General features: G+C 56.8%; 2 protein-coding genes across 5 annotated transcripts; one reads left to right on the top strand and one right to left on the bottom strand.

Moving 5' to 3' along the window:
• Positions 1–3768: 3768 nt before the first annotated feature.
• Positions 3769–18733, top strand: SMARCD3 (SWI/SNF related, matrix associated, actin dependent regulator of chromatin, subfamily d, member 3). 4 transcript variants are annotated; one of them, XM_054726299.1, is made up of 13 exons: positions 3769–3774; positions 10963–11174; positions 13328–13370; positions 14430–14552; positions 14667–14789; positions 15040–15135; positions 15301–15402; positions 15663–15824; positions 17378–17475; positions 17627–17762; positions 18019–18141; positions 18258–18359; positions 18573–18733. In XM_054726299.1, the coding sequence occupies exons 2-13, from the start codon at positions 10972–10974 to the stop codon at positions 18624–18626; spliced, it is 1365 nt and encodes a 454-aa protein (XP_054582274.1). In that variant the 5' UTR covers positions 3769–3774; positions 10963–10971; the 3' UTR covers positions 18627–18733. The 4 variants fall into 4 exon arrangements, with proteins under 4 accessions (XP_054582274.1, XP_054582276.1, XP_008156976.1 ...); XM_054726301.1 differs by lacking the exon at positions 3769–3774 and adding an exon at positions 7156–7289; XM_008158754.3 differs by lacking the exon at positions 3769–3774 and adding an exon at positions 7488–7922.
• Positions 18734–18876: 143 nt separating this feature from the next.
• On the bottom strand, positions 18877–24918 carry CHPF2 (chondroitin polymerizing factor 2). The gene is made up of 4 exons (XM_028135561.2): positions 23043–24918; positions 22050–22614; positions 21224–21406; positions 18877–20289 (listed from the first exon to the last, which is right to left on the bottom strand). The coding sequence occupies exons 1-4, from the start codon at positions 23327–23329 to the stop codon at positions 18991–18993; spliced, it is 2334 nt and encodes a 777-aa protein (XP_027991362.1). The 5' UTR covers positions 23330–24918; the 3' UTR covers positions 18877–18990.
• Between the last annotated feature and the right edge of the window lie 2873 nt (positions 24919–27791).

Raw genomic sequence — 27791 nt, 5'->3', positions numbered from 1 at the left:
GATGGTCTTTAAAGCTATGACATTGGGTGAGGTCACCAAGGAAGAGATTGTGGAGAAGTGAAGAGGACCAAGGCCTGGGCCCGAAGTGCCCCCACACTAAGAGGGAAGATGAGCTGGACAGCCCCGGAGGTGAGAAGGGGCAGCAAGGGATGCAAGAGGGAAACCCAAGGATGGGAGTGCTCTAGAGCAATGGTCGCCAACCTCTCGGACCTCACGGACCACCAGTGGCCCACGGACCACCGGTTGGTGACTGCTGCTCTAGAGCCAAGGCTAGAGAGTGTTTCCAAGAGGAGACAGTGGCCAGCTGTATGGAATGAGGAAGCTGCTTAAGCAAGATGATGCCTGAGAACTGAGGGTGGCCCCGACAGGAGCATTTCCAGTGGAGCATTGAGTAGGATGTGTCAGAAAGGATTGGGATTGGGGAAAGATAACTCTTTTGAGAAGTTTTGTTGCAACTGGGCAGTGAACGATAGGATGAGCAGATGGGGAAATGGCAGGACTTTGCATGCTGGCAAGAGGCATCCAGGAACGAGGGGAAGGCTGACCATGTGATGGTGTGGGAGAGAATTGCTGGAGCAACGTCCTTGAGGGTCTGAGAGGGGACAGGAGCCAGGATACCAGGGGATGGCAGCTCCGGACCAGAGCACAGGTGACTCCTATAGGAACGGGAGAGAGCTGCTGGGAGATGGGAGGTTGGTGGGAGTCTCTGGAAGTTTCTTTCATTTTCTCAGTGAAGCAAGAAGCACGCCTATCCTCTGGGAGTGAAGAGGGGAGGAGGATTTTGAAGTCAGAGGAGGAAGAAGAAGTAAATTCATGTCAAAGTGGGACCAGGGAAGGAAATGAATGGACCAGAGATGGTACGAGGCCATTGAACTCTGTGCTCCTGAAGTGACAGTGAGACCAGTGCCAGGCAGGGGTGTGTTTTACTCCAGCCACAGTCAGCTGCTGGGTGCAGGGGAGGAGTTAGTGAAGCTGGATATAACTCTTAAGAGAGTCAAGAATATAAATGCAAGGGAGGTTAAAATGAACTTTTATTTTATATATACATTTCACCATAACTTGAAAGAAGAGAGTCTATATACCGGTGTCATTGCAATGAGGGATGGCGGTCAGAGAAATGGACCAGAGGTTCCAGTGGAGTCATAGGTTTTGGGGTCAAGGCACTGGACAGAGTGGTCAGAGAGTGGAGTGCTTGAGACTGATACCGGGGTGTGGACTGCAGTGCCTGGACTGACAAGGCACAAGAGATGACCTGAGTGTGAGCGGCCGAGGGGGGGAGGATCACTGGCGGTGAGGAGGCCAAGGAATCAAGACCGGAGGATCTGAAAAGCAGCAGGAAGAGGGCAGGGGTTACACTGGCGGGAGTGAGTGTGAGCTGCAGCTGGAGCCCCCAGGAAATGAAGGCACCAGGTGTGGGGATAAGATGCAAAACTGGGGCCTGGAAGCAGCTGCCATGGGCCAGGAGTGGTACTGCCCCACCTCAAGGTCAGAAGGGGGGAGAGTTCTGGAGAAACATCGTCAAGGGGAGCCTAGCTTCTGTCACAAGAAAGCAAAAGGGATGTTCACAGAAGGGGCCAAGTGGGTTGGACATTTTACTTATGACAGGCCAGAGTGGAAGGGCTCAGGTTGGTGGGAGAGGGGAGCGGAAGGGAGGGTGCTGGCGCCGTACGGAGCCACGCCTGCAGGAGTGGAGGGAAGTGTGGGTTTTCTAGGGCGCAGTAAGGCAGGTGCACCACGGGTAGACCACACACGGGGTGGAGAGGCAGAGTGTCGGGTTAGGAGCAGAGGGCAGGGCTCCCTGGGCCCCATGGATGCAGAGGAGAAAGTGTATTTCAGACCCTGAGAGCAGGTGAAGCTGAAGACATCTGGGAGGCCAGGTCGCTGGGCTGTTCCATGGATGTTTTATCTATGCATTCCACTGCCCATTGCCATTTGGTTTAATTTCCCCAAAAAACGTCTTCAAGGAAGTGCAGATGAATTCTTTTCTCTCTTCAGTTCTCTTCACTTGGGTGAAATCCCAGACCTCAGAATGCAGTGGCTGGCAGAAATCCCGCTGACCACCTGGTCAGAGCAGTGGCTGAGGCCTCGGGAGTCTTCCAGGGTGAGGAGCGGGATCTTTGGTCACCATGACACTGTCCTGACACTGGTCACAAAGTGCAGCCAAGGGTGCCAAGGTCCATGCTTGAGGCCTGGCAATGGGCGGACACTGTCCTTCCCCGGGCATGCCAGCCAAGGCCCTTCTGGCTTTCTCGGAGGTCTGGAGTAAGGCAGCAGTATCTCATTTCACAGAGGACATCGCACATGGGGAGGAGGTAGCCTTCCCAGGACCACGCGTAGCCAGCCATGAGCAGAGCTGGGTGTCCACAGGAAGTCCTGAGGCTGTCCCTGAATGGGGTCCCCAGCTCCCTGGCAGTGAACAAAGTGAGGATCGCACCAGCATCTGTTGATAGACTTGAGGTGGGCCAGGATGTTAAGGACACAAAGAGGGGTAGGTGACTCCGTGGAGCCTCAGGCATTTGGCAGATGGCAGGAGCAGAGCTGGAGGGAAGGCTCCGGCTAGAGAGAGGGTCTGTGAGGATGGGTGGGGTTCCCAGCCCTTGGATCCAGGGAGGCTCCTGGCCTCAGGGAGACAAGGAGGGACCTGTGCTGCCGCTGCGGCTGCTCCTTGGTATCTTGACGGCCTGTGAGTCCTGAAGCCACAGATCCCCCTTGTGTTTGCCCTAAATGTAACTGGTCCAGGAGTGAGGATGTTACTATGGGACTGAGGCTGTTTCTATGGGAACGTCCCTGCGGCCTGATGTGGCAGAGCCATGCTGGTCCCACCCCGTCGGCTGCAGTCGGCAGCCTGGCTGTTAGAGCACCACTCAGGACCAACCCCATCCTTGCTGAAACGGGGACCAGGCCAGTGTGGCTCCTTTTTGCACAGAGCCACAAGCTGTTGGGCATGAACTGTTACCTAAAGAATGGGAGAGGAAAGTGAGAGAAAACTGGCTGTGAATCCGAAATGTGCCTTCCCTCTGGGCTGCACGTGCTCAGGCCCCAGAGCCTCAGCCTTCCTCTCCTCCCTGCCCAGCAGTTCCAGCATCCTGGTGTTTGCCCTCTCTGTATGTGAGGGGCAGGGAGGGGGTCATGGAGCCCCCATAGACTGAGGAAACCCACTCACGCAAAGAGGGGAAGGACTTCCTCATGTGACTAACCTTTACCCTGCACCTGCTTGCTGTGCAGCCCCTGGGGGACCACAAGGCAAGGCCTTGCCCCCTCCAAGGGAGCTGACACACAGCAGTGAGGGATCAGCGGAGGTGTGTGTGGGTCAGGGCCCCGCTTTCTTTGTGGATTAGCAGCACCTCTGGCTTGGCATGGTCCTTGCTTCTCTGTGTCTGTCTCCCTCTCCTTCCCGTCTGTCTGCCTTGGTTCCTGTGTCTGTCTGATGGAATCCTTTTACTCCTGAGGAGCCGAGGGGCAATGGTCACGCACTATTTTGGTGTCCTACGTTTCTTTTCTTTTTGCTTCTTTCTGTCATATTTGTCTCTCTTATATGTGTTTGCAAGCTGACACAGAAAGGCAAAGTCTCACAGAGACAGACAGCCCCGTCATGGTAGCAGATGGCGTCCTGGGCACAGAAACATTCGTGCATGAAGCGAGAGGTCCCTGCACCACTGGCTCTGGCCTGGGCAGGGAGGAGGAGGTGGAGGACAGTGCCACCTGCCCAGGGTCTGGTCTCCAATGTCCTGTCCGTTGGCTGGAGGAAGCCCTTCACTATCGGTGGGCGTTAAGGTACAGACTCCCCTCCACTCGTCTCTGGGGGCTGGGCCTGGCCCCCCCATCTAGCTAGGGTTCCCTGGGGTGCAGGAACTGAGGCCAGGCAGGTAGGCTGGGGCAGAGCTGCCTCTGGCCCCTGGCTTGCCCTGGGGTTTAGTGAGCAGGGGGCAAAGTGGGGCCTGGGTGTAGGGATGGCCCAAGACCCTGAAATCAGGGGTTGTCAGCCTGAGAGCTCCTGGTGGTCTCACTTCATTCCCATTCATTCTCTCTCTCTCTCTCTCTCTCTCTCTCTCTCTCTCTCTCTCTCTCACACACACACACACACACACACACACACACACACACCAATCCAAGAGGGCCATTCCATTCTGCTACGGAAAGCTTTATTGCTGGGGTAGAGGAAAAGGGGCCACAGAAAGAGATCTCCCCCTTCAGTCTGTGTTCCTTTGTTCCTCCCCGCCTTCCTCCCCTCCCTTCCCAGCTCCCCTCCTCCTCCCCTCCTAGCCTCTGCCTCCGTTCTCCCCTCCTCCCCCTGAGTGGGGTCCTCGGAATGGGACCTCCACGGAAGACGGGAGGGTGGGACTCCAGCTCGGCGCAGCCCCGTGACCATCTTCCCGCAGGGAAGGAGTTAAGTCTCCTCGCCGCTCCCGCCTCCCCGCTCCCCCCGCGCTCCGAGTCCTGCCGCTAGGCCCGGGGCTGACCTTCACCGGGAGGGAGGCCCAGCGCGCATGCCCGGCCGGGCTCGGGCCGGGCTCCCGCCGCTGCCCCGGCCCGGGCGGACGACAGCCGGGGCGGGCGGCGGCGGCCGGGCCGTGTCCCCTCGCTGGGCGCGGTCGGGGGCGCCGAGCCGGTCCCGCCGCCCGGCGCATCTCTCCGCGCGGGGAGCGGCGCTTTGCCATTTGGTGCTGGTGGTGCTTCGCGGCGAGGGAAGGAGAGATGGGGGGACGGCAAGGGGGACTCCGGCTCCGGGCCGCCGGCGACCGCCCTCCGCTGGGCACGCGCCTCTCCTGGCCGGAGCGCGAGCTGGGCCGGTCGGTTCGGGCTGGAGGGGGCTCGGAGGAAGGCCCCCTGCCCGCTGGAATCTGGGCTTTCCCTGGCCCCCTTCCCACCCGGCTGGAGACAGCGGCAGGGCGCTGCTGACTGCCCTTTGGGAGTTGAGCGGTTGGGGATCCTGGCCTTTGTGACGTGGAAGTTCTGGCCGGGTACCCACATGGCACCTCTGCTTTCTGGCTGACGGCTCCCTGTGCCCGCACCGCTAGGGTCGCCCCTGTAGCGATGGCATGCCAACGTGTCTGCGGGCGGGCGCCTTGCGAATCTGGCCTTGCGGGTGGGATGTGGAGCTGGTTAAGGTGCGCCCGCAAGTGCAGGTCCTTGCGGCTCCTGTCCCCCGGTGTTTGCATTAGTGTGGGAGCCTGGAATATGGGCGGGGCATGCATGCGTTACAGGCAGCATAAGGATATCGCCCAGGGAGTGGCTGCAGGGGAGGCCCTGTCCTTGGTTGGCCCAGAAGGGAGTTCTTATGGACTTGAGTGACCAGCTCCTGGGTTCCACCACAGCCCTTGGTCTAACCCCTCTGACAACTCCACCACCGAGACCAAGCCCCCTCACAAATGCTGAGCCATCCGACCCTCAAACTGCCCAGCTGCTTACGGGGCACCCATCCACCTCCTCTGCTGTTTTCTTTTTCCAAAAAGCCTCTCCAGGAATTGAGAACTCTGCTTTACACAAAGCGGAGAGGAGTCTTCCCCTGCCCAGTTCCCCAGACCCCCAAGGCCTGCGGTTTCACATGTCCATGCTAGAAGCCCCCACAGAGGGTGGGGGTGCCCAGCCCATGGTGACTCACGCCTTCAGGTAAGTGGCCAAGTATGAGTTCTGTCCACTGGCCACTGAGCTGTGGGTGGTTGAAGAGTTAGCAGGCATTTGGTCATGTGGAGTCCCTGTGCCCAGGCATGGCGGAGGAGCAGGACGTAAAGCCAGTCCCTGACCTAACACACATGAAGCACGTCAGCCCTTAGTCAGCTCAGTGCCAATTCATGCCACAGGGTAGATGGCAATGACATTCAATGAGAAAGATCCGTGTCCACGAGTGGACAAGGGAAGGCTTCTTGGGGGAGGTGGGACCTGCGCTGGGCTTTAAAGGATGAGTATGACCAGAACAGGCAGACAGAAGGTAGAGGGCATTCCAGGCAAAGACTATCAGGAGCAGAGGCTTGGGAATGGGAATGAGCCGGGAGGGGCGTAGACGTTAGTGAACGGGATGGAGAGATTGCCTCCCCAGATTGCCCGCAGCCACCACTTATCCCCACCCCACCTGCAGGGCCCAGTCTCTGTGGGCCTGGGACTGGGGTGGAACCTAGGTAGAAATTTGGTAGAAAGGGGGCCTGGAGGTGCCAGCTAAGCCCGGGTGGAGGAGGGGCATCATGGATCACCGTCTTCTCTGGCGTTTCAGGGGATTGACAGTGGATGCCCAAATGGCCCAGAGCACTCTAGGGCCCAAGGGAAACCAGGGTGCAGTCAGAAGAGACTCCCCATGCAGAATGCTGCCACAGTTCTTTGTCTTGACCTCTGAAGGCATTCTGAAGGGTTGAGGCCCAGCCCCCTCCACACCGCCCCTACCTGCCACCCTCCGCCAACCCCCCAGTGCAATGCTGGATCTGGAGGCCTAACTTCAAATACGTTTTACAACAAATTGCCCGCTCTCCTCACCTGGACTCTGACAGTGCAGCCCCAGGAGGGCCATAAACTTGACCCACGGTGGTCCCCAAACCCCTGGGTTCTTCCTTCTGAAGGAGGAGAGAGGGGTGTGGTTTGGGGGGGACATGGGCGGGGCCAGGGTTCCTAGCCTGTAGATCTCATGACTTGCCCCTCCTATTTCCTGTCCCTCCTTCACCCAGAGGACTGCCTGCTCCCACCACAGCAGCCTCCTGGAGCGCCCTCGTGACTCCCCCACTACCCCTGCTCTCTTTGGGGTCTTGAGGTTGGCGCTACCAAACCCAGGAGCCCCACCTGCTCCGAGTCGCCCACCCCACACCCATTCCAAAGCCTGCTCAGGCCCAGCTTGCCTCATGCTCTCTACCCATCCACCTACAAGCACCGCCCCAGCTCCTTGCCTTCCCCCACGTTTCTCTTCCTGTTCTCATGAGCCCGGTCCACCTCCCTCTTTCCAAAAGACACCCCCTACCGCCCTCACTTTCACCCAGCGACACAGACAAAGCCTCACAGACCCAGAAATAGACTCACACAGAGCCGGGAGACACAGGCCAGGTCCCGCCACACACGCACCCGCCCCGCACGCCCCGCGGAGGGAGGCACACTGAGGCGTTTGTCTGTCCGCGCCCAGAAACACCCACACCCGCCGCCGCCGCCGGGCCACGGCGCGGTGCACACAAGGGCGCACACATCTGCGGACGCGGAGGGACGCCGCCTCCTCGGCACACCCACCGCTGCCGCCGGCGCGGGAGGAAGGCCTCGTCCGGGCTCGGGCTCCCCCCCGTTCCTCCCGGCGAATGTTTCCCTACTTGGCCTGCCAGGTCTCTGGGGAAAGGGCCTCAGAAATGCAGCAGGAGCCACTTGGGGAAAAGTTGGAACTGGCTGTTCCCTGCCCGCCCTGCCGGCGGACTCCCTAACCGAGAAACTATGTGTGGGGAGAGCTGGGCGGCCGGCGAGCCCCCCGCCCCTCCCCGCGCCCCCTCCCCGCGCCGCCTCCCGCGGCCCTCGGCGGCCGCGCGGCTCCCCGCGCCGGGAGCCGGGCTCGCCGGCCGCCTGGCCGCTTATCTGCGCTGTTTGGACAGCGAGGGGTGGGAGGCGGGCGTCCCCGTCCCCGCGGAGCCCGCGGCAGACCCGGGCCGCCGGACTATTTCTGGCTTATCAGCGCAGGAATGCGGCAGCCGCGGCGGCGGCGGCGGCGGCGTGGGCCGTGGGCCGTCAGGGCAGCCCTGAAGGGGCCCCCTCCCCACTCCGCTCGAGTAGAAGTGTGAGAGAGCCCAGCAGGACTCAGAGGGGAGAGTTGGAGGGAAAAAAAGGCAGAAAAGGGAAAGAAAGAGAAAGCGAGAAAGAGAGTGAGAGGAGCCGCGGAGCCCACCCTGATGGCCGCGGACGAAGTTGCCGGAGGGGCGCGCAAAGCCACGAAAAGCAAACTTTTTGAGTTTCTGGTCCATGGGGTGGTGAGTGGGGGAAAGTTGCGGGGGAGGGTGAGCTACCTGGCTCGAGCTGAATGGAGGGCCGTCGGGAGGGGCCGGGAGGGGGCTCCCGCTCTCCCCCCGGCCACGGCGGGCACCACAGCCCTCGGCCCGGCCCCGGGACGGAGCTGGCGCTCTGGCACCCGAACACGTCGTCAGGCGGCCGCCGGCGATGGGTTCCCGGGCGGCCAGGGAGGCGTTTGCCTGGGTTCTTGTCAGGGGCTGGTGTTGGGACGTGGAGACTGTCCCCCCACCCCCAAGTGGGGCTCCCCTCTGTACCAGACATGCTTTCTTCCGTTCTTTCCCCTGTGGGCCCAGGTGTTACCCCTGCCCTGGGGGTGGGGGTGGGGGACATGGCGTGGGCTGGACTGTCTGTTCATCGGCTGGGAGAGTGTCTCTGATTGTATCTCAGGAGCAAGGAGCAGGTGACCCCTGGAGGCACGGGGAGCAGGAAGCTCTCTGGCCGAACAGCCTGTGCATCTCATGAGGAGGACTCTGGGGCTTTGCTGATGGCCTCTGCCATCAGGGCCAGAGAGAGGCCCTCTCTAGGGACAGACCCCAAGATTAGGGGGTCTGAGATGGATCCCCTTGGCAGACTCAGCCACCAAAAGCTGCAGTCCTTAATGCCTCAAAGGTGTGAAGGAAGGGCTGGAGTCAGGGAGTGAGGCCGAGGCCAAGACTGTCCTGACAAGAGCAGGCTTGGGAGGCGCAGGGCCACCTGAGGGCAGGCGAGCCTCCAGCAGAGGCAGCAGGGGCCAGGTTGGGAGAGGTGTGGAGGGCAGTTGGATGGGGGAGGCAGGGGGGTCAGAACTTGACATGGGTACCAGGGTTGGAGCCAGGTATGGAGGACGCAGTCAGATTGACTGTGGCCAAATTTGGTTCTGACCCCAAGGAAGGCATGCTGTCAGTGAGGGAGCCCCTAGAACCTCGGCCCACCACGGGGGTGGCCCTGGTGGCTGCCACAGCTCCCGGGGGCCTCTTCAGCAGATCAGTGAGCGTCACTGACCTTGATAAATGGGAGAGCAGCTGATAATGAAAATGGGTTTCCTTGCGGTAGCCTGAACCTCGGGGGTAACTCCCCGGGGGGGTTCTCCTCAGCTGTTGGCCAGCTGAGTTACCAGACCTCACCTTGTTGTTTGGGGAAGTCCCGTTAAGAAAACCCGTCTAGGTGGGAGAGAAGCTTCACTTGTGGATTTTTTTATTTGGTCAACTTAGAGCTTCAGTTCTTGAATGGGTATGAGCCCCACTGCCCCACTCCCAGTGCCTCAGCTGTGCTGGTGGGGAGCGGCCGGCCTAGGCTCCATTCTGGGCCACCACCCTGGAGGTGTGAGTGACAGGGTCAGGTGGGTGGGGGAGGCAGACACATGGACAGGCAGGTTTCACTGTGGGAGAGACGGACAGAGACAGCTGGCTGGCTGGGGCTTAGGGTTAGACATAATGCTAGGCAGTTAGAAGGAATTCACCCACTTGGGGTCAGGCTCCTCCTTGTGCCTGGGGGCAGCTGCGCTCCTGGGGGTAAAGTGGTAGTGTTTTTATTGTTGTTAATCCTCACCAGAGGATATTTTTTCCATTGATTTTTAGAGTGGAAGGGAGGAAAAGAGACAGAGAGAAACATTGATGTGAGAGAGACAAATTGATTGGTTGCCTCCCACACGCGCCCCAACCTGGGCAGGGGATTAAGCCTGCAACTGAGGTACATGCCCTTGACAGGAGTCGAACCCGGGACTCTTCAGCCCAAGGGCTGATGCTCCAACCACTGGGCCAAACCAGCTAGGGCTAGAGTGGTAGTATTTGAATGATAACAGAGCCAAGGGGCTGCATCCCTTGCTCCCTAATCTTCTTCCGCTCTCCATGTCCCAATCCCCATCCCACCCACCCTCCACTTTACAGCCCTCTGGTCCGCCCCAATCTCTCATCTGGAATCCAGATAGGTGGGGTTTAAAAAGTCTGTGGAACACTTCACTCAGTGTATTTGCATCTCATTTACATCCCGTCTGAGCACCTGGATAGTGTCAAAGGAATACACCTGCCTCATCCATCTCTCCATAGCCCCCTCTGAACCCTAACTTGTGACCTCACTGGTGGGTGGGAAGTAGAGGAGGTCTATACGATGAGAGCATCTCTGGTGATTCAGGCCTACAGGAAGGAAAGATGATTGTAAGAGGAAATATGCTGCTTTTGACCTACCCAAGCCCTCTGGCAGCCACTCTGGCTCCTCTCCTCGCTGCCCCTCCACGCCCCGCCCCCCATCAGAGAATCATGGTGGGGTTTGACCTCAGCCTCTCAGGTTGCCTCCAGACCCACCTCCAGCCTTCACCTTGGGAGCAAATTATGGGGTGAACCGAGTCAGTGAAGCTCCTAGATGTGGAAGCGTAGAATCAGCTGAAGGGGGTAGAGGTTGGGGTTGAGGGGTCAAAAGCTGGGCCCAGAGAGAAGAGTGGCTGGGGGTGGGGGGTGGGGGCGCGTGCAAGGCAGGACGGCCCAGGAAGCAGGGAGTGAAAGGGAAGAGGGCCTGGGGGAGTCCCAGCAGGGAGCTCAGGCCCTCACCTAGGTGGAGCGGACCTGGCCACTCAGTGCTGCCTTTGCCGGGAGGAGCTGTGTGACCTTGGCGAGGTCACTCCTCTCCTGGAGCCACGGTTGCCTCATCTGTCAAGTGGGGATGGAAGGACCCTCTGAGTCTGTTTTTCAGAGAAGCATGTGGATGTGCACATCCTTTGAAAAGGTTCAAAGGCGCCATTAATATTCATTGTCGCGGTACCTTCCGCAAATCCGAAGCTGGCAGTGCCCCGTGCAGTTGCCTGGCTTCAGTTAGCTTCCTGCAGCGAGACGCGAAGCCCCCTCCGCCAAAGCCGCGCGGTTCCGGCGCCCCTGCCCCTCCCACCCTCGTTCACGCCGGCTGCATCGGGGTCACCAGCCGGGGTTTGGGGTGGGGGCGACGCGGCTCAGTACGCCTGGAGCCGGGCCCTGCTCTGACCGGCGGGCGCCTGTTTCTGCTTCACCCCCGCCACCCCCCTCCCCAACCCAGCGCCCCGGGATGCCGTCTGGAGCCCGGATGCCCCACCAGGGGGCGCCCATGGGCCCCCCGGGCTCCCCATACATGGGCAGCCCCGCCGTGCGACCCGGCCTGGCCCCCGCGGGCATGGAGCCCGCCCGCAAGCGAGCAGCGCCTCCGCCCGGCCAGAGCCAGGCCCAGAGCCAGGGCCAGCCAGTGCCCACCGCCCCCGCGCGGAGCCGCAGGTGAGTGGGGCCCAGCGCGGAGGGGGCGGGCCGCAGGGACGGGGTGGGCGAGGAGCGGGATTGGCAGGGGCGAGGAGGAGCGATCCGCAGGGGCCGAGCCGTCCTGGGAGGGATGCCCTCTGGAGAAGTGGAAAGAGGGGGCACCGCTCTGGTTCCTTTGTGTGCCCACCGGAGTCGAGCTGCGGCCGCAGCGCCCTTTCTCCTTGTCACCTGCTCCAGCCCTCGCTCCAGCCCTGCTCCCAGGTTAAGGGTGATGCTTCAGCCTTCAGGATCGGGGGTGGGTGCTGGCAGAAGGACTGCGAGCAGAGCTTTGGGACTGTGTTTCTCAAAGTGTGGCTGTCCGGTGCACCTTCCCCAGAATTCCCTGGCTTGACTGTTTAAAGCCCCATTCCAGATCTTGGAAATCCGAATCCCTGGCGTGTGTGTGTGTGTGTGTGTGTGTGTGTGTGTGTGTCGGGGATTTGCCCTGTTGGGGTGGGGGTGGGGGGTGTCTTCTGCCCAGGCCTGCTCTCAGGCACTCAAAGGTTGAAGAGCGGTCATAATTTGTCCTCTGGACCAGGTGTGCCCCCAAGGCCAGCCCATGTCCTTGTTGGAGCCAGCTGGTGGCACCCCCCCCCCTCCCACAGCCCCTGCTGGAGCATGACAAGAGAAATGCCCCTTTGGGTTTCACATTTAGCCAAACACACGCTTCCCTCTGCTCACCACATGGAGTCCTGTAAAATGTGTAATATGGATTATACCTCATTATAAAATATTTTTTACACATCAAGGAAAATTCCCTGATTATAGGAATTCTACGGTGAATTCTCTTTCAAAGTGAACTATCCTGTTATACAGTTAACAAGTCCCTGATTTATTTTGTATAAATGAAGAGTCTCACACCAATACTTTGTTCAAAACAAGTCAGACCTGCCTGGCCGGTGTGGCTCAATGGCTGAGTGTCTACCTGAGGTCACAGGTTCGATTCCCAGTCAGGGCACATGCCTGGGTTGTTGGCTCAATCCCCAGTGTGGGGTGTGCAGGAGGTAGCTGATCAATGATTCTTTCTCATCATTGATGTTTCTATCTCTCTTCCCCTCTTCCTTCTTCTCTGAAATCAATAAAAATGTCTTTTAAAAAACACAGAAACAGCCCTAGCCGGGTTTGCTCAGTGGATAGAGTATCAGCCTGTGGACCAAAGGGTCCCGGGTTCAATTCCAGTCAAGGGCATGTACCTTGGTTGCAGGCTCCTCCCCAGCCCCGGCCCCAGCGAGGCAAGCAATCGATGTGTTTCTCTCACATCATTGTTCCTCTCTGTCTTTCCCGCTCTCCTCCATTCTCTCTAAAAATTAAGGGGAAAATATCCTCGGGTGGGGATTAACAAAAACACACAAACAAAACAAGTCAGACCTTTAATGAAAGCTACTTGTCTAGCCTTAGGATAGATTTTTGGACAGGGAGGGGCAGTAGTTGAGAACACCACACGGGGGCAGTATAGAGCCATCCTTTACGCTGGGCTATAAACTTGCCAAGGATTCTCTGGGGTGCTTTCGGAAGTCAGAAGCAGCTAGCCGTCAAGAATAGTCCAGTTCCACCCAAAGTCATGTCCCAGGGGTGAATGTCCCCACACTCTCTCGGGGTCCCTAGGAGTGTGTCCGAGGGCACCAGCGCCCTCTGCCTGTCAGCATCCCCTTCCAAGCCCAGGGTGGCAGGGGTGCAGTCCTCACCAGCTTCCTGTCATCACCTCCTGCTCCAGGGATTGGGGTCGGGTCAGCTACCCTCCCTTGGACAGTGCACCCCAGTTTAGCCGCATAGGAAAGTCCTCAGGAGCCATCCTTCTCCTCTGTCCTGTCTCCTTCCCAGCTTTCCCAAAACACTTCTGCAGCTCCCCACCTCAGCCCCTCCTAAGTCTACGATTGTCTGGCCCTGTCAGGGCACATGCCTGGGGCGGAAGGAGGCTCCCAGGCCAGAGAAAGGACGGGGTCACCTCTGCCCCTTAGAGAGGATGGAGCACGATGCCACACACCACTGTTGCAGCCCCTGGAGCAGGCAGAGGAGTGGGCTGTGGGAACCCCAGCCAGGCGGGTGGAGAGGGGGGATAATTTAGCAGGTGGCCTCCTTACTCCCAGATCTGTCACCATGGTAACCTGGTTTTTTCTTTAAAAAATGTACAGTGCCAAGAGGAGGAAGATGGCTGACAAAATCCTCCCTCAAAGGGTGAGTGCCTTTCACAGAAGCCCCCAGCAGACACCCGCCCCTTGCTGCCCCACCTCGTTTGTCTCCCCTCCCCCTAAGGAGCAGAGCTTCAGCGGCCACAGTCACTTTTACTTTTTGTTTTAAAAGCTAATTAAGAAGTGAGGCTCCCCAGGCCAGAGGGAGGGTGTGGGATAGAGGGAAGGAGCAGAACCAAAAGGGGTAGCATCCTGGGCCTGGGGTGCAGTGGACTGAATTGCAGCGGTCCAAACACATGCTGAGCTGTGTGTGTGTGGGGGGGGGGGGGGGGGGGGGGACGGGTAGCTGGTTTAGACATCAGTTGGAGTGACTGGGTGAGGTGCCAGGGCAGAGGCAAGCAACCACATCCCCTAACTGTCTCAGGGACACCAAGGTCCTCGCCAGTTTGCAGACACCCAAGGAAAGTCCAGAGGCTGTGTAACATAGGAAAGGACCGGAGGAGGTGAAGCCCCAGAGTTTATTGGGGTCCATTGTGGCTCTGGCCTCCCCTAGTCATGAAATGCATGGGTCTCCCTAGAGCAGTGGTTCTCAACCTTCCTAATGACGCGACCCTTTAATACAGTTCCTCATGTTGTGGTGACCCCCAACCATAAAATTATTTTCGTTGCTACTTCATAACTGTAATTTTGCTACAGTTATGTCGCGACCCACAGGTTGAGAACCGCTGCTGTAGAGCCTAAGACCACCGGAAAACACAGATATTTACATTACGATTCATAACAGTAGCAAAACTACAGTTATGAAGTAGCAACAAAAATAATTTTATGGTTGGGGGTCACCACAACATGAGGAACTGTATTAAAGGGTCGAGGCACTAGGAAGGTTGAGAACCACTGCCCTAGAGGGAGAAGCAATTTTTGTCCCTATACATGAGGCTGCTACTGCTGGATACGGTGTCCTGGGGAGAGGTCCCATTCTCACGCTCAAAGTCCCAGAGCCAGCCAGCTCCCCTCCACCTCTGTGTACCTGGAATCACATGATACGCACCCATTCCACCTATAAGACCGGCTGAGCCCGTTCCCTGCCTTGCTCCTCCTCTTCCAGATCCGGGAGCTGGTCCCTGAATCCCAGGCTTACATGGACCTCCTGGCGTTTGAGAGGAAACTGGATCAAACCATCATGCGGAAGCGGGTGGACATCCAGGAGGCTCTGAAGAGGCCGATGAAGGTGCCTTGGTTTAGGGGTGGGAAGGCACTCTACATCCAGTTCTCAGAATGGAGGCGTGGGCTTGCCGGGTGGGCACACAGTGCTTGCTCTGTGGGACACTCTTTATTTCTACAGCAAAAGCGGAAGCTGCGTCTTTATATCTCCAACACGTTTAACCCTGCGAAGCCTGATGCTGAGGATTCTGATGGCAGCATCGCCTCCTGGGAGCTGCGGGTGGAGGGGAAGCTCCTGGATGACGTACGTCTTGGCCCAGGTCTCTCCAGGTGTCCTGGGGTGGGGATGGGGCTGGACTGAGGACAGAACTAGATGTTTGCACTGAGGGTTAGGGAGTCAGCCCTGACCGGGGTGGGTGGCCTGGAGAGACATCTGGGGTGCAGAGGCCTGCTTCTAACCATGCTGCCCTACCCAACCAGCCCCACCCCCTCCCAACTCATTCTGCCCCCATGGTCCCTGTTCTGCCCCCACGGTCCCTGTTCTTCTCCCACAGCCCAGCAAGCAGAAGCGAAAGTTCTCTTCCTTCTTCAAGAGTTTGGTCATTGAGCTGGACAAAGACCTTTATGGCCCTGACAACCATCTAGTTGAGGTAAGACCCAGACCCCCCATTGCCCTAGAACTGCCACCCTTCCTCAGGCGCAAGTCCCGCAGGCGCATCGGCGGCACAGATTTGCATCAGGGACCACCCTAGAGCCCCGAGCCTCACCAGCCCAGGTGGGCCTGTGACGTGACCCAGCTCTCCTCCCCTGGACAGTGGCACCGGACGCCCACCACCCAGGAGACGGATGGGTTCCAGGTGAAGAGGCCGGGGGACCTGAGTGTGCGCTGCACGCTGCTCCTCATGCTGGACTACCAGGTCCGTGCCAGTCCCCCCCTGCAGGCACCATGAAGCCTTTGGCCCGCCACACCCTTTCTCTTAGACAGGTGGGCTAAGGCCCCCAAGGTAGGCATCCCAAGAGACCCATCCTCCTCACTACCCCCTCTCCAGAAGCACATTTCCAAGGAACCCAATCACCATGTCATACCCCCCCTCCCCCACACACCTCCACCCCAGTCCCAAGCTGCCTGGCTTTGAGCTCTTTCCACTCCCTGATTTTCATGGTCACCTTTTCACAGCCTCCCCAGTTCAAACTGGACCCCCGCCTGGCCCGGCTGCTGGGCTTGCACACGCAGAGCCGCTCAGCCATCGTCCAGGCCCTGTGGCAGTATGTGAAGACCAACAGGCTGCAGGACTCCCACGACAAGGAATACATCAATGGGGACAAGTATTTCCAGCAGGTACCCTGAGCCCAGGGACGTGGGGAGCAGACAGACACCGGTAGGGGAAGTGCCTCTACTAAGGTAATACCACCCCTACCTTTAGATTCTCAGGTATTAGAAACCGTAGGCACTCTCTCAGAGCCAGAGACCAGGGTTCTAATCCAGGTCCTACCATGGTGTAGCTCTGTGCTGCATTTTAGCCATCCCAGGTCAGGGAGGTCTGGAACCCCACAAAGCTCTCAGGAATGTAATATTCTTGGCACTTGGAGTTGGGTCTCCGGGGTCTAGTCCTGGGTCCTGACTCTGGGTGAATTACTTGGCCATTTTGAGCCTTGTTCCTTATCTGTTCCATCTAACCCACGGGCAGTTAGGAAAATCAAATTGCTATGAAAGGGGTTTGACAAAAATTCTACTGAAGTAATTTTTTTTTTAATCCTCACCTAAGGATATCTTTTTATTTATTTATTTAATTTAAATATATTTTTATTGATTTCAGAGAGGAAGGGGGAGGGAGAAGAGATAGAAACATCAATAATGAGAGAGAATCATGGATCTTCTGCCTCCTGCACAGCCCACACTAGGGATCGAGCCCGCAACCTGGGAATTGAATTGTGACCTCATGGTTCATAGGACAACGCTCAACCACTCAGCCATACTGGCCAGGCTGAGGATATCTTTTTAAAATATATTTTTATTGATTTTAGAGAGGAAGGGAGGGAGAGGGAAATAGAAACATCAGTGATGAGAGAGAATCATCAATCCACTGCCTCTTGTACACCCCCTACTGGGGATCGAGCCTGAAACCCAGGCATGTGCCCTGACCGGGAATCAAACCATGATCTCCTGGTTCATGGGTTGACATTCAACCACTGAGCCACACTGAATGGGCCTGCGGATATTTTTTCCCCCATTGACCATTTTAGGGCGAGTGGTGGGGGGGAAGAAGGGGAGAGAGAGAAACATCAATGTGAGAGAGACATATTGACTGGTTGCCTCTTGCATGTGCCCTTATGGGGCTGGGGATAGAACCTGCAACTGAGTTATGTGCCCTTGACCCAGAATTGAACCCGTGATCCTTCGGTCCACAGGTTGATGCTCTAACCACTGAGCAACCAGCCAGGGCAATAGAGATTATTCTTAATACATTTTAAATAAACACAGCAGATAAGCCTGAGGAGTAAAAAGAACAGTTGATGTTTATTGAGCACGTGCCACGTGTCAGGCAGGTATGTTCCAAGCACTTTGAGTGTACTGATGCATTGAATTCTAACCACAACCCTGAGAGAGGGGTCCTACTATTATCCCCATTCTAGAGATGAAGAAACTGAGGTCTCAGTCGTTAAGTAACTTGCTCAGGCTGCATAGTAAGTGATGGGAGCAGAATTTGTACCTAGGCAGGCTGACCCAGGGTCCATCCTCAACCATTGCACCGCACCAACCCATAGGCCCCCTAGTTTCAGACCCGTGAATCAGATGCTCCTAGCTTCTTGTGGCCTTTCCAGAATGGAAGGGTCTAGAACTGTAGTTACGCTCTGTCCAAGCACAAGAGTGACCTCTTCCTCCTGCCTCAGATTTTTGATTGTCCCCGGCTGAAGTTTTCTGAGATTCCCCAACGCCTCACAGCTCTGCTGTTGCCCCCTGACCCAATTGTCATCAATCACGTCATCAGGTGAGGCCCCGGCTTGCTCCTCAGACCAGGGAATCATTTCCTCTTGTCCCGCCTATCCCTCCCTATGCCCCCTCCCTCCCCACTGCACCTGCCCTGGGGCACTTAGCCTCTGTGGGGGCAGGTGAACACCAAGGGCTGGACTTCCTGGCAGTGTGGACCCGTCGGACCAGAAGAAGACGGCGTGCTATGACATTGATGTGGAGGTGGAGGAGCCACTGAAGGGGCAGATGAGCAGTTTCCTCCTGTCCACAGCCAACCAGCAGGAGATCAGCGCTCTGGACAGTAAGGTGGGGCCAGAGCCCAGAGCTGCAGTGGGATGTTAACCCAGAAATGACAGAGTACAGACAGAACAGACACGAGCATGGGCCTATGGAGAGATGAAGGACTTAACACCCCCTCCCCTGGGACTGCAGAGGCCTGGGGCCCGAGGGACTGTTGGTTAAAGGAACAGCAGCAGTCCTTCCCCCACGTGCGTCACCTCCCCCTTCCCCCTTCTTCCACATCACCACAGCCAAGTGAAAGCTTCTGTCTTTCTACCTGTAGATCCATGAGACGATTGAGTCCATAAACCAGCTCAAGATCCAGAGGGACTTCATGCTAAGCTTCTCCAGAGACCCCAAAGGCTACATCCAAGACCTGCTCTGCTCCCAGAGCCGGGACCTCAAGGTGAAGGGGACTTGGGGAGCACTGGATGGAAGACAAGCATATCAGGAAGACAGTAAAGGTTGTACACAGGGACGGGAGGGGTCTGGGCTCAGGGCTCACTCCGCTCTCCCTCCCAGGTGATGACAGATGTGGCAGGCAACCCTGAGGAGGAGCGCCGGGCTGAGTTCTACCACCAGCCCTGGTCTCAGGAAGCTGTCAGCCGCTACTTCTACTGCAAGGTGTGAAGGGGCCCGGGCACCGCAGGCCCCTCCTCACTCTGAGAAACTTCCCTCCTCAGCCTCCAGTGCCCTTGCCACTCCACCATGTCCCTCACCTCCTGGGAGCCCTCCCTGCTCCCAGATGCTCTTCCGGGGTGGGCAGCAGGTGGGTGGGGTCGTCCTGTCACTCACCAGCAACACCGTAACCCTGCTCCTGCTCTGATTTCTCTAAAGATCCAGCAGCGCAGGCAGGAGCTGGAGCAGTCGCTGGTGGTGCGCAACACCTAGGAGCCCTGCGAATGAGCACTGCGGGCCAGGGCCGCCTGACCCAGGCTCTGCCAGCACCCCTCTGCCCACCTGTGGGTGAGGCGGGGAACTGGATTAAAGGTCATTCATCTGCTAGCAGCTGTGTGGTCATTGGCAACTGGGAGAGAGGAGGAAGGGGAGGCAGTAGGTCCCTCTGGGAAAATTCCCCAGCCCCTCCCTCATTCTTCTCCTGACTCCGTTTCCCTAGACCTAAAATCACTTTGGCAGAAGACACTTTTAATCACATTTTCTTATTTTAAAAAAATACAGCCACAAGCTCTCCATCCATCTTGCCTTGCCCTCCTGGGGCTGAGGCAGAAAGGGGAACCCCGTGGCAGGCCCGAGGCTAGGTGCTGTTGCCCTGCTCTTGCTCGAACAGGGCCATGGCGAGCTGGGCCCGGCCAGCCAGCCCCTCCAGGTTGCTTAGGCGGCAGCGGTGATAGAGTTCCTCGCTGAGCCGAGGGCTGCAGTCCCGCAGGGAGAACTTCTGCACCAGCCCTGGCTCCACGGCTCGGAAGAGGTGGAGCCCTGAGAACCGGAGGAACACATCCATCACCTCCAGCCCCTCCAGGGCTTCCTCCTCTTCCTGGCCTGCCAGTTCAGCAGCCAGCCGTGCGCGGGCAGCCAGGTAGTCGGCATTGTAGAAGCAGCCCTCCGCGGAAGCGTGGCGGTCAAACCGGCCTCCTCCAGGAGCCCCCCGGGCAGGGTCAGCACCAGGAGGGGATGGGGGGTCAGGGCCAGCCCCCGGGGGAGACCGCTGTGGTGCCAGGGCGGGATGGAACTCCTGGAAATGGACGGGGAAGAAGGCCTGCCAGCCAGAGATGGCATTCATGCGGCAGCGGTTGAGCACTTCCGGTCCAGGCCGGGTCCACACGGTGGTGAGGAAGAAAAGCGTGTCCACCGGGTGCTTCTTAGACACCACGTCCATGAGCCGTACCTGGGAAGGGGCCTCCGCCCGCACTGCGAGCCAGGCCAGCCTCGTCCCAGGGTACCGTCGCTCCAACTCGGCCACTGCAGCCTTCACCCCGAGAAACGGGTCCAGGGCCCCTCGGCCACCGTCCTGTGGCCCATAGACCAGCAGGAGGGTGAGCAACACATGCTCTCGTGGCTCCAGAACGCTGGCCGCAAAGGCCTCGAGGAAAGCAGGGGCCAAAGCAGCTTCCGCCACCAGGAGCGGCAGCACCAGCTGCACACGGGTGGCCTCCGTGACATAGGGCATAGGTAGGATTTCCACTCGGCTCAGCGGCCGAAGCAGGCTGACCCTGCGGGCCAGAGCCCGCCGGTGCCCACGCTGCGTCACAGCTTCCAGCAGTAGGTCCAGGGTGTACTCCATGCCCCGCGCTGGGTCGAAGCGCCGGTAGCCATTGAGCAGCCGCTGCTTCTGGAATCGCAGGCGGGGCTGATAGCGCCGATTCAGCTGCTCCAGAGCTGTCTCCACAGCATCGCCCACGTCCGCCCGGCTAGCCCCTTGCAGGGGGCACTTGGGCGCCCCATCTGCACAGGAGAAGGTGTGCTGCTCTGTGAAGTAGTCCCAGCCCAGCACCTCAAATCGAGAGCGCGGTGTGAACGGGGCCGGGAGCCCCACAGGCCAGCTCAGCCCTGCCTCCCCCTCGGGGGTCAGCACGGTCAGGTTCCGGATCTGAGCCTAGGGCAGGAGGGACACACAGTCAAACGGGGAGCTAGGCAGTCCTCAGGACCCGACCCGTCCTGGGCTCTGAGCTCTGTCCTGACACTTAGTGGGGTGCCCCTTGGCTAATCACTCAATTCCCTGTACCTCACGTTCTTCCTCTATAAACGCAGTAGGCATATGAATTACACCCCCTGTACACAAATGCAGTGAGGAGGTGGCAGGGGGTGGAGGGGAAGGAATGTGCTTTGGCAGACAGACTTTAAAGCATCATGAAATACAAAGCTCAACTGCTCCCTCTCCAAAACCCACTGTACTCCCATCCTCCTGAGAACACACCTTTGTGTTCACCTGCACTTCACCGCTGACAACCCCACAATAAACTAGAATATTCTTCAAACCCTTGGTTTCTTAAGGACAGGGATAGAAGTTAGGGGACTTTGGGGTTGTGGCCTCCTCGGTGGAGAGGCGCTATTGAAGTGGCGCACTGTTCTGAGCCCTGACCCTCACAGTTCACTACCAAGCCCTTCTAATCCGGGTCTTCCCAGGAGCTCATCTGATGATTGGCCTGGACCCAAGAGCCCCTTCTCTCTGGAGCTGCTTTAAATTTAGGTACGGTTAGCCCTAGCTGGTTTGGCTCCGTGGATAGAGCATCAGCCTGCAGACTAAAGGATCCTGAGTTTAATTTCAGTCAAGGGCATGTACCTCGTTGGCAGGCTCGATCCCCAGCCCTGGTCGGGGCATATGCGGGAGGCAACCAATGGATGTGTCTTGTCTCTCACATCGATGTTTCTTTCTCTCTGTGTCTCTCCCCCTCCCTTCCACTCTCTCGAAAAATCAATGGAAAAATATTGTTGGGTGAGGATAAAAATAAAATTTAGGTATGGTCTGCTTCTTCCTACCCCACCAGCCTCCCCCTCAGCTGCCACTCACTCCAACCGACCCGGCTCACCTGCAGTTGCTCTATTTCGCTGTACGTCTGCTCCAGCTCCAGAGTGCTGAAGCGCTTGTGGAGCCGGTACATGAGGGTCCCCTCTGATACAGGATGCACTGCAAAGGCACTCAGGAAAGCCGAGCTTCCCTCCTTCTCCGGGTCTCTGTTTTTGGCCAGTTCAAATGAGCGATACTGCTGCCCCTAGATGGACCAATCAGACTAATCAATGCCACACTCGGAGGGCTGCCCATCTCAATCCGCCCTGACCAAACCCAGCATTCACCCCTATGACTGCAAGGACGGAGGAAGTGGGGGCCTTACTCTCACCACTAAATTTTGGAAAAAAGAATGCTCAGTAGGCAACTAAGGGTACTCTCTTCCCCAGAGAGCCCCACTGTTTCTCCAGGGAATGAACACCACGAGCCAGCAAGTGCTCCTAAGATGCCGGTCCCAGAGACAGGGCAGCTCCCAGGGCTAGAACAGGGATTACCTCACTTCTCCAAAAGAGTAGCCATCTCTAGAACATTCCCAGATTGTTCACGACTGTGCGTGTGTCAGGGAAGGGGATGGAAGGAGGGGGGGCAGATGGATGGAGGACTGATGAGGAGGGGGCACCTTTCTATCTTCTCACAGGGTCCCTGAGAAGATGCCTCTTTTGACAGCCCCCAGGTCTGAGACTGCCTGAGGTCAGCAGGGCAGCCAGAGGCACACTGCATATCTGTGAAGGGCAAACCAGAGGCCGCCATGTGCTGCCGGGAAGGAGCCAGCATCACCTAGCCTGGAGACCAATCCCTCAGTCACTACTAAGTTGTCAGGGACCCGACTGACTTGAAAGGGCTGTCACCTGGTGCTGCGAGACACAGCCGATACCCAGAGAGTCGATGAGGCAGCGGCCAAGCCACTCATCAGGACGGGCACTGAGAATGTCCCCTCGGCAGCCATCCAGATGTGGCCGCAATCGAAGCAGGAGACTCCGAGACAACAGGTAGCCAAAGCCCCCATGGCAGTACCGGGCCTGCTCGCCAGCGCCAATGAACTCCTCTGCCCGGCCCAAATACAGGTCCTGGTTGATGCTGAGGTGGCCAGCAAGGGCTGCCAGGCGGGGGGCCTGCACATACGTGTCATCCTGCATGATGAAGAACCAGTCGTAGTCGGCCCCAAAGTGTGTGTGAAGATGGCGCAGGGTCTCTGACATGAGCCAGGCCGGTCGCTCATCCCCATGAGATACCACCTGCATCCCTGCTGGAGCCCGGGCCCCTCGCTGTCCAGTGAAGTAGAGTAACCGAGGGAAGTGGTGGGCCACCGTGCGGTTCACAGCCACAGCCAAAGTGGACAACGTGGCCCGAGAAGTCAGAACAGCCACCAGCAACCGCTCCCGAGAGCCCAGCTCTGTCTGGATGTACCGAGTCCTGTGGAGAGACCAGTTTGTCAAGGGTCAACTCCCTCATCTCAGGAACCCAGCTTGTATAGCATACACATCCCTCTAGAAATGAGACAGCTAGAGGTGAGAAAAGAGAAGCAACAGACCTCCTCATCAGTATTAATTAGCTCCTGGAGTAAGCATCCTCTGAATAGCTGACATTGGGGAGGGGTGTACTAATGATGGATTAGATGAAGTAGATGCAATTCCTACCCTATTTAAGAACATCCAGCACTAATGTAACACCAATGGGTTAGACTTTCTTAGACTGAGGAAGAGGGGGGAAAAAATAGAACAAACCACGATGGTAAGAATTGCTCCACGGAGCCCAACATAGATTACCACTGAAGGCAGAGGCAAGGCCTTAGAGCAGCCCTAAAGTGGGGTCAGGGGGCTATGCACACATGCGGCTCTCACCTCAGCACCTTCTTGTAAGGCTTGTTGGGATCCCTATAGTAGGGGACAATCCGGGGTTTGAACTCTTCATCACTTTGGTCAAGCCCAATTCTTGAGTCAGGATTCTGCAGGCCTCCTGGTTCCCCCACAGCCTCTACACAGGGATCTTCTCCCTCACCCTGGATCCAGGAAACCCGTAAGAGGCTCAGGCTGCATCCCAGAGACAGCCCCAGGATGAGGGGCAGTGCTGGTCGCAGAAGAGCCAACAGGGAGCTCAGTCGCATGGTGGTAGGCCCTGCTGTGCGCATGCTCCAGAGGGCACAGCCTCAAGGAGCACTCAGTGGGTTGACGGGTGCCAGGCCACTGGTAGGCATGCAGTTTAACCAGGGAACCTGGAGTCCATGAGGTCAGCAGCAGAACAAGATGTGTTTGCTCCCAGGCCCAGCATCCCCAGTAAGCTGGACTGTCCCGTCTTCACAATCCTGTCTGGCTGGTCCCCAGTTATCAAAGTGCCAGATCTAACCCTCAGTCCAAACAGTAATATTAGAATCAAGTTCACCTACTAATGGCTTATGGTCTGTCTTCCAGTAAAAAGGGAAGCAACAAAACTCACTCCTGCCAAACTTAACCCAAAAAGGACCACACACATCTGTAGACTAAGTCAAGAGCCAGCAGCAACTGATAATGAAAGGGGTCAGGGGAAAGCTCATGCTTCATCAGAACAGGGCCCACCGGGGAAGCTGCCTCCCTAACCCCTTCCCCAGAGTGCTGGCCTGGCACGGTTCTTCCTCAATTTATGAAAGGGCCTCTTTCTACTCTACTCCCGAGTGCCAAGCAAACACAGGGCTGGAGTAACCTCCTCCCAGTCAGGAGCGGTGAAGAGCCACTGGCATGGCACAGGAAGCTCTGCCCACCCAAGTGAGGGAGCAGAGAGCGAGAGCCAGCCCCCAGCTCTCAGAGGAGCCACTTTGCAGCACCTCCTTCCCCAATCCCAGATGCTCAGAGGCTGGTGCTGCCCACCTCCCTCTTCAGGAGGACAAGAGGCAAGTGACAGTAACTGAGGCGGTGTTAGAGCTCCTCGCTGTCCGGTTTTACCGAGGCCCCAGGTACCCAAACCAAACCAAACCAAACCAAACCGAGAGGCCGAGGAGAAGCGGCTCGAAGCCACGCAGGGGGTCTGGAAAGGCAGGCTGAGGCTCGCTGGCCGCGGATGCTCCCTCTGCGATCACGGACCCATTCTAGTCCTGGAAAGAAGGCTCAAAGCGACTTTTAGCTGTTAGTCTCCAAACAAAAATAAAACCGGCTGCGTCACGGAGCTGTCGAGGGGCGGGGGACTGAGAGGAGGGCAAAGACCCCGTGCTCCGGGCTTCTGCGGGGCCACAGCCGCGCCTGCGGCTGCGGGCGAAGGAACAGGGCACCCCGAGGCCGAAGGAGGAGGCCCCGGCAGCAGGGCCCGGGGCGAAGGGTAAAGGATGTGACCGCCGCGAGCAGCGCCGTCCCCGGGAGCGGGGCGAGGGCGTGGGGCGGGACCCCGCGCCGTGGCCGGGAGCGGTGGGGGAAGGGCGGGGAGGAGGAACAGACCCCAGGTCCCGCCGAGGCGCCGGCTCCGCCGCGGCAGCTGCCACCTCACAGCCCGGCCCCTCCTTCCTCTTCCGCTCGCTGTCAGTCCCGTCTCTATGGTGACCGCATCCGGCCGCTCGCTCCGCCGTGCCCTCTCTATGGTCGCCCGGCCTCGTCCGGACCGCGTGCCGCGGGTCCCGGGCTGTGTCCGCGCGGCCAGCCACCGCCCCTCACGAACAAGCGTGCATTCCACGGCTGCTACTCCGAGTGGCCCCTCAGCGCCACAAACCTTCGACCTCACTCCCATCAGCCCTGGAAAAAAGTACCCCCCGCTCCGCGATCACGTTTCCGCCCCCAGAACCCGCCCAGCGGGCGGCGGAACTCCCTCCGCTCGGCTGTGTGCGAACGGTTAGTTGTTCGCCCAGGACGCTGCGGGCCATCGCCGTGGGTTCTGAGTCACCGGTGCCGGACGGGTGGGCGTGGTCCCCTCCCTCGGGAAGCGGAGAGCTGACACTACACACACCGGCTGGCAAAACACAAACTGAGGCAGAAATCCCGAACTGGCACAAGTGCCACCGCAGACACGTCGAGTCCAGGGGGAAAACATGACAGGAAGAGTTAGACTGGGAATTTGGGAATGCTGAGAACCCAAAGTTTCAGTAAGTTACCCAAACAAAACGTGAGTTTTCCAGTAAAAAGCGGAGCCCAGGAAGAGGGAAGAGATCGGCTGAGAAGAACCGGGGAGGCCAGGGCAGCGGAGGCCTGGGGAGGGGAAAGCAGCCGCGGGGAGGCTGGGGGCGGGCAGGGCCTGAGCACCTCGGAGGGCTCCCACCCTGGGCGGCACATCCCCGGGGTAATCGGGACGTGCACTGGAGCAACTTTGTAGCCAAGTGTTTGCGGGGAAGAGCCAGGAATGTTAGAAGTCTTGCACGTTGTAAGATAGTATCACACAAGTAACAGTTGTCTGTGCCGGGGCTTTGCAATGTCCTACCGGCCCAGCCGGCCTGGCTCCGTGGTTGAGCGTTGACCCATGAACCAGGAAGTCACTGTTCCAGTCCCGGTCAGGGCCCGGGCCGGGTTTTAGACTCCATCCCCAGTTGAGGGCGCGCGGGAGGCAGCCAATCAATGATTCTCTCATCATTGATGTTGGTATCTCTCTCCTTCTCCCTTCCTCTCTCTGAAATCAATAAAAACATATTAAGAAAAATAAGTTTCTTTTGAAAATATGTTTCTATTGAACATTCGTGTAAGTGAAAACACTGGTCATAATAATTGATCCTTGAACCTGTATTTTATATATAAAGATGAAGTAATTTTGCAGGGTTGTGATATGTGCTGAGTTTTCAAGGAATTTAATTATCAGGTAAATGGAAGGAAGATTGTACTTTGTTTTGTTCAGGAATTTATTGAGTTACCATAACGGGTAGCAGAGTCACTCATGGTGTTCTGTCTGCATTTGTACTGTCACATTCAAGATAACCCTATGTATAGATATAAGCATCGAATTATGTTTCCTAGCATAGTGATTTTTTCTTTCTTCTGTTAGGGTTAAGACACCATAATTTTTTTTAAATTTATGTGTGTAGTTAGGTTATATCATCTACAAACTTTATCTCAAAACAGTAAAGGGAGTGTCATAAAAATATTTGCTATTAAAAGGGAACACCAGAGCTGATAGAGTTAAGAATCATCATTCTAGGAAGTATATAAGATAGAACTCACCAGGACTGTTATCATTTGCTGCGTTTTGATCTTATCCTCAGTTAGATCACAACTTGATCGCCACTCAGCAACTGGCACATAAAAGGTGGTAAATGATTTGTTAGAAGAAACTCTAGAAAGCAGAGTAGGGACACTCACCTGGACGTGGGAAGATAATAGGCTCCAGATAAGCATTGTCCAATAGAAATATAATCTGAGCTACAAATGTGAGCCATATATGTAATTTAAATTTTTCTTATATTTTTTATTATAGTATTAAATATATCCAAAATATTATTTTTTTATATATATTTTTACTGATTTCAGAGAGAAAGGGAGAGGGAGAAAGAGATGGAAACATCAATGATGGGAGAGAATCATTGATCGGCTGCCTCCTGTACAACCCCTACTGGAGATGGAGCCTGAAACCCAGGCATGTGCCCTGGCTGGGAATCGAACTGTGACCTCCTGGTTCATAGATTGAGGTGATGCTCAACCACTGAGTCATGCAGGCTGGGCTCCAAAATATTATTTCAACATATAACCAATATAAAAAATTGACGTATTTTACATTCCTCCCCATTTGCAATCTTTGAAATTGAATGCATATTTGATACAGCTTATCTCAATTCAGACTAGTCACATTTCAAGTTCAAGTTCAAGTGCTCCATAGCCACATGTGTCTAGAGGCTACCACAGACCCTTCTCACTAAGCTCCTAGGTAATTCTGGATGAGACGTTTCCTTCCTTGGGTCTCGTTTCTTCATATTTAAGTGATGAGTCCAGACTAAATGTCCTTGCTTCCAGCACTGACCTTCTGTGATTTTTCATATTTAGCCAGTCCTTCCCTACTCTACCTACCTCTCTCCATTTCCCCATTTCTTCCCCCCTCATTGCCAGATCTGTTCCCTGAAAGATATGTAAACCTTGGGTGAGAATGGCAGAATTTCTAAGTGGCCAACAAGTTTTCTAAGCCATTCATGCTGTGCTGAAGGAAGACTGCGAAGCAACTGTTGATTCATGGGAAATCCTGGAGATGATTAGTTGCTATGTAGGTGGCTTCTTGAAGTAACTGGTGATAGCCTTTCTCTTGCTATCCTGAGCCGTTTTTCATAGCTGGAGTTCTGGAACCAAAAAATTCCAGACTTAAATCCTGCTACTGTCTCCTACCAGCAGTGATGTTTTATTAACAGCTCTGTGCCTTTGTTTCCAATATGTAAAATGGCAACAATACCCACCTCAGGGTTTGTTGGGGGAGATTAAGTGGAATTGCATAGATGAAAGGGCATAATAGATGTTAGTTCTCTGTAACCTGTAGCCTGCCCGTAACCACACATTTTAATGAGGCTGGGAAAGGGAGGCATATTTTAGGTGCTTGGAAGAGCGGTTGCGGTGATCCACAACATATATAACTTCTTTGATTCACAAAGAAAGGCTTTGCACTCAGCTATTGTCTATATTCTTTACTTAAAACAATGCTTCTGTCCAGAGTAGATGCTTACTATTTGT

The sequence above is a fragment of the Eptesicus fuscus genome, chromosome 14 (assembly GCF_027574615.1).
Source record: "Eptesicus fuscus isolate TK198812 chromosome 14, DD_ASM_mEF_20220401, whole genome shotgun sequence".
In the NCBI taxonomy this organism is placed as follows: Eukaryota; Metazoa; Chordata; class Mammalia; order Chiroptera; family Vespertilionidae; genus Eptesicus; species Eptesicus fuscus.
Note: the sequence above shows the minus strand (reverse complement) of the source record. Positions and strands in the feature narration are given on the sequence as shown.